General features: G+C 53.6%; 2 protein-coding genes across 4 annotated transcripts in view; both read left to right on the top strand.

Moving 5' to 3' along the window:
• TSEN54 (TSEN54 tRNA splicing endonuclease subunit) overlaps nucleotides 1–5,109 on the top strand; it is an 8,290-nt gene extending 3,181 nt beyond the window's left edge. Inside the window, 6 exon segments of the mRNA XM_005884347.2 lie at nucleotides 70–122; nucleotides 1,599–1,700; nucleotides 1,919–2,562; nucleotides 3,639–3,699; nucleotides 4,039–4,155; nucleotides 4,602–5,109. Of these exon segments, the coding sequence (XP_005884409.2) occupies nucleotides 70–122; nucleotides 1,599–1,700; nucleotides 1,919–2,562; nucleotides 3,639–3,699; nucleotides 4,039–4,155; nucleotides 4,602–4,752 (1,128 nt within the window). The 3' untranslated portion in view covers nucleotides 4,753–5,109.
• The window catches only part of LLGL2 (lethal giant larvae homolog 2 (Drosophila)), a 40,814-nt gene that overhangs the window by 3,660 nt on the left and 31,513 nt on the right, over nucleotides 1–5,641 (top strand). The gene's annotated exons all lie outside the window — the stretch shown is intronic.

The raw sequence follows: 5,641 nt of genomic DNA, 5'->3' as shown, positions 1-5,641 counted from the left end.
CTTCTGTCTGGAGAAACTAGGTGGTATTTTATAAAGGACACAGAACCTTTACTTTTTTTTCCTTTCGAGGTCTTCAGCCACCTGAAGAGACTGGGCTATGTGGTTCGACGGTTCCAACCAAGGTAAGTCCCTGTTCCATTTCCCTCCGGTTTGTTGTGGTCCTGGGGCCTGGGTGACTAGCCCCAAAGTAGAAAGTGGCCTCTGCTTACCTGGAGTCCTTGGCTGGAGCTGCAGCTCTTGGACATGGGCTGGGCCCTCTGCTGGAGATGCTTATTGAGAGGCATGTTGGGATCATCAAGGTCATTGCAGCTTATCCTGGGTTATCACACTGAACCCCATCTTCAGCCTGTTCACTCCACAGATGATTGAGCACCTACCGCTCACTGTGAGCATGGAGATGGTTACCAGAACAGAGCCTGGCACTTAGTAGGTGTGCAAGCAGATTTGTTGAGTGCAGGCATGAGTGCAGGACCAAGTGAGGATGAGCAGTTGAGTAGAGTTTAACATTCCAGTTGCTAGATTAGATGCTCCTTCCTTCTGGGGCCTCTGAAGGTCATCACCTTAGTAATGCAGCATTGCCGAGAGCCACAAAGACCTTCAGACCTAGAGTGGAAATTGGTACAGCCTTAGCGGTTTCCCAGCAGGTCACGAAAGCTCTAGAACAGAGCTTTAATTTCTGGAACTGGAATATATCCTAAGATCACCTGTGAGAATGCGCACTCATCCATTCCGTCAGCAATATTTGTTGACTACTTACCGGGTGCCAGCCCCTGTGCTCGTTGCTGAGGAATAGCAGAGAGCAAAATCACTGCCCGCATCACTTGCGTTTAGTGGGGACCTTACACAAAACACCACCACTTTTCAAAATCAGTGAACTTGGAAACATCCTGTGAGTGCAACACAGAGGGCCTGGTCACACCGATTAGTGTATCCCTTAGACCAGCACTGCCCACTGAACTTTCTGTGGTGATGGAAGCATTCTGTTTATACTGTCCAGTATATGTGGCTTGTGCAACTGAATTTTTAATTTTATTTAACTTTAATGGATTTAAGTTTAACTTATTTATGTCTAATAGTTACCATATTGGACAGTGCAGTCTTTGAGCCATAAAAAAATGGCAGGGAAGAATGCTATAGGGATAAGGAACCATGTCCATATTATTATTGACTGAAACAAAAGATAACAGAGCAGTATCTCATTTTGGTTAGAAAAAAACAAATATGGAGTCGGTATGGTGTTTATAAGAAACAACAATGGTACAGTGGTATCCACGGGTTTGATTTCCATTTTTATTTTCTGTATTTTTCTCGTCCTTGTTTTTCTCACCGTTGATTAATCACTTATTGCTGGCTCTGCAGGAGCCCTGGTTCCAGGGAGCCCCTGTTCAAAGGTGCCATTGGTGAGACCCAGAGGCCTGGGCAGGCCCCTCTGGCCACCCCTGTGTACCCTGTGGGCAGATCTGCCTGGGGCTTAGCCCTTGGATGTGGCTCTGACCCTGGCCCACTGACTTGTGTGCTGGGCCAGCCTCTTTCAAACTCCACGGGGAGCACCAGGCTGAGAAGGTGGATCTGTTGCTTGCCTCATTCTCACCCCACAGCTCCATCCTGTCCCCTTATGAGAGGCAGCTGAACTTGGACAGCAGTGCCCAGCGCTTGGAAGATGGGATTGGCAAGAGGAAGAGGAGGAGCTCCAGCTCTCGGTAATGCTCCCCACACGGCCACCACCCAGGGAGCTCTGAGGGGCCGAGCTGTTGAGAGAGTGCTGGTGTTTGGGACCTTGGAGAATGCATGGGTGGGTTTAGGAGCTGGGCTTGGGCAGCTCCTGTGTAGGCTCCAGGAGGCAGTGGGGCACGCGTGGGACGTGTGCACCTCAGCAACCAGGAGCAGATGTACTGCGTTTCCTCCCCTCATCCCTCAGGTCCATTAATAAGAAGCCCAAGATCCTGGAGAACCCCCTACAGGGAGTGGATGGGACACCCGAGAGCCTGGGAACCTCTGTCCCACCTTCTCACAACCAGAACAGCCGATGCCCCGAGGAGAAACCCCAGGAGTCAAGCCCTGTAAAGGGCCCAGCGGGCCTCTTTCAGCCTCTGGGTTCCCCGGAGCCCTGCCCTGGCCTGGCCAGGGAGGTGGTGGGATGCAGCCAGGAAAGTGGCAAAGTGGAGAATGGGGTCAAGGGGACTCGGAAGCCACGCTGGAACTTTGAGCAGATCTCCTTCCCCAACATGGCCGCAGATAGTCGCCACACCCTCCTGCTTGCCCCAGCCCCAGAGCTGCTCCCGGCCAATGTCGCAGGGCGGGAGACAGATGCTGAGTCCTGGTGCCTGAAGCTGAACCAGCGGAAGGAGAAGCTCTCCAGACGTGAGCGGGAGCAACAGGCAGAGGCCCAGCACTTGCGGGAGGATGTGAACGCGGATCCCGAGGTGCAGCGCTGCTCCAGCTGGCAGGAGTACAAACAGCTGCTGCAGAGACGGCGCCTGCAGACCACCCAGAGCCGCCCCCAACACCTGTGGGACCAGCCTGTCACCCCCTTGCTGAGTCCCAGCCAGGCAGACTCCCCAGGTACTGCCTCACCCTGCCTTTAGCCCCAGAGGCCACTGTCAGCTAAGAAATCACCAGACTTTGAACAGGCATGGATTGAACACGACTGACTGAGGCTTAAGAAAGATGAGGGAGGAGAGAGCTGTTCCGTGAAGTGGAACCCTCAGGGACAGCCTGTTCTGGAAAGCAGCAAAAGGACCCGTGTGGGAAGGTTCAGAGGTGGTGAATCAGTGCCGGAGGAGAAAAATGAAAACACGACCATGTCCTTAACGTCATATGCAAGATGCATGTGGATGGCTCTGCCACCAAGTCGCTGTGATCCCATTCTCCCTCCGCTGTTAGAGGGAACAAGGAGGTGATACGTTGGCCAAATAAGAGGAAGTTCACTGTATGCCCTGCAGTGTTAGGAACGGAACTAATAGGGCAGTGATTTTCAGCCCGTGTGCTGCAAAAATTTTTACTTTATTTTAGAGAGAGGAAGAAACATCGATTTGTTTCACTTATTTATGCATTCACTGGTTGATTCTTTTATGTGCCCTGACCAGGGATTGAACCTGAAACCTTGGTGTATTGGGTTGATGCTCTAACCAACTGAGCTATCTCGCCCGTGCAAACATTTTTTAAACATGCAATATCTGACTAGTCATGGGCACTGACCTCTCTTCCCTTAGATTGTCAAATAAAAAATGACAACAGCCAACACAACAATAGCCATCTGGTATGAATGAATCAAAATTATACCTTTTTTTGCCAGCTCAGCAAAAGAATGTATTTTTTGGTGTGCGGCAGAATTTTAGTAGTTAGTTTATGTGTGCCATGAATTGGAAATGGTTGAAAAATCACTGTAATAGGGCAAGAACAGTATTAACGGACTCAGAGCTACTTACAACCCTTAGGCAGGGGAACATGGTAGATTACATGTAACTAGATTAGGGTTGAACGATCAGTTATATTTCAGATAAACAACATGGGACATACCTATACTTTAAAAAATCTGCTAAATCTGGGAACCCTAAACTAGATGGCAGATTGAGAAATGTCAGGGGAGTCTGTAGATGACTGTGCTCCCCAACGACTTATGTTCCCTGTCCTTACAGCCACAGTCCTCCAACACATCTCTGTGCTGCAGACGACACACCTTGCTGATGGAGGTGCCCGGTGAGTTTCCGGGTAGCGCCTGTCTCCACAGAACTTTGGCTGCCAGCAGGAGTTGGCAGCTGGGATTTGACTCCTAAAGTTGGGTATGAGCTGGGGGATCATTCCATGGACCCCCAACCTGGCTAATATCCTTGTGTCTAGGGGAGCGGGAGGAGTGAGAGACAAGAGGTGGCTTTATCCCTAGGGTTCTGAGATAGGCAATTGAGCCTCCCCCTGCCCCTCAAGTGGCACCTCACAGCAGGACCCCAGTTCCCCTGGACAGGCTGCTTCTGGGAACTGGTGGTGTGGAAAGAAAAGGTGGAGCAGGAGAGTCCCTAAAGTTTCTCACTCTGTTCTCAGGCTGCCGGAGAAGCCTGGGGGCTTGGAGATCAGCTTTGATGTTTACCAGGCTGACGCTGTGGCCACGTTCCGAAAGAATAACCCTGGCAAGCCCTACGCCCGGATGTGCATCAGTGGGTATGAGACCAGCAAGCACTGTTCCCTGGCTGCTGCTAGTTCTATAAACCCTGAGTGGACCTCTTCAGCCCCTGACCAGTTTGCCAGTCCCTGAAAGGCCCAGAGAGATTATGTAACTGAAGTGAGGCCACACAGCCTGTTTGTGCTGTGGGAACCCAAGATTCCCAGTCCGCAGCCCTCATTCCTGGCATTTTCAGATAGTCTCTCCTCTGCCATGTCCGTCCTGAGCTCGCTCAGTGAGAACCTCTCTCCCTAGCCCCCTCACCCAACCAGGACTCTGGGTTTCTCTTGAACTTGGCCATGCAGTTTGCAGAGAGGAGAGCCCAGGGCCCAGACTTCCTGCTCCCCCAACTCTTAGTCTTCCTTCCCTGGGAGCCAGAGGGCGGGGGTCTCAAAGCCTGTGGGTAGGCTATATCCAGGTCTCAGTCTAACTTTTATCCCTGCAGATTTGATGAGCCAGTCCCAGACCTCTGCACTCTCAAGCGGCTGTCCTACCAGAGCGGGGATGTTCCTCTGATATTTGCCCTGGTGGATCATGGAGACCTCTCCTTCTACAGCTTCAGGGACTTCACACTGCCCAGGGATCTGGGACACTGACCAGCGCTGGCAGGGCCTGGGGCCTGCTTAGGGGGGTTGGAGGGGCTTGGACTGCCTACTCTCAGGGACCATCTCAGCTGCCTCCTACACCCTGTAGCTGCAGGGGCTAGTCTGGGCCTTAGCCCTGGGTATCTGACGCTTGCAGAAGAGCCACGCTGAGCCCCCTACCTGGCTGCTGCAGCGCTTCCAAGCCCCAGGACGGCCTCTGCTGCCTTGCGGTGATGTCCTTGGAGCTCAGCACTGGACTCTAGAGACCCAGCGCCGTGGGGCAGAAGAGAGGACTCTGTGCCTTGAAACGAGAGGGTGCCTGCTTCATGCGATAAAGCCAAAAGCCATAGCCATTAAAAAAAGATCCTTTTTCTTCTGTGGCTCCATATACTGCACAAGTCCCCCAGCCCCGGGATGGGTGCGCGGACCCCACCCCCATCCCATTGTCCTTCAACTGGACCCCCGGTCCGGGCCTCCGCTTTGCCCACCCACCGAGAGTGCTTCTTCTGTTGTGGGAGCTGAGAGAAGGCCGCGACCCCGCACCTGCAGGGATGAGAAGTCACAGACCTCCCGTCCACTTCTCTCTGCAAAGTAGTCCAGGGAGGGAAGCGGCACTCCACCGGCCTCTCCCTGAACGCAGCCGGTCCGCGTGGAAGGCTGGCCGAGAGGCGCCAGGTCGGTGTGGTTCGAACCCTAGTCACTCGGAGTTGTGCGGTGGCGCCCGCCATACACGCCTCGGGCCCGGCCCCCGCGCCCCTTCCGCTCCCGCCTCTCGTAGCTCCAACCCCCTTCGTCGGGCTAAAAACTCCCGTCCCTGTTGCGGTCCCTCGGGGCCTCGGGCGCCGGCCAAAGAAGAGCCTCGGAGGCGGGGAGTCCAGGCTCGGAGCCCGCCCCGAGGGGG

Source organism: Myotis brandtii, unplaced genomic scaffold (assembly GCF_000412655.1).
Source record: "Myotis brandtii unplaced genomic scaffold, ASM41265v1 scaffold825, whole genome shotgun sequence".
NCBI classification, from domain to species: Eukaryota; Metazoa; Chordata; class Mammalia; order Chiroptera; family Vespertilionidae; genus Myotis; species Myotis brandtii.
Note: the sequence above shows the minus strand (reverse complement) of the source record. Positions and strands in the feature narration are given on the sequence as shown.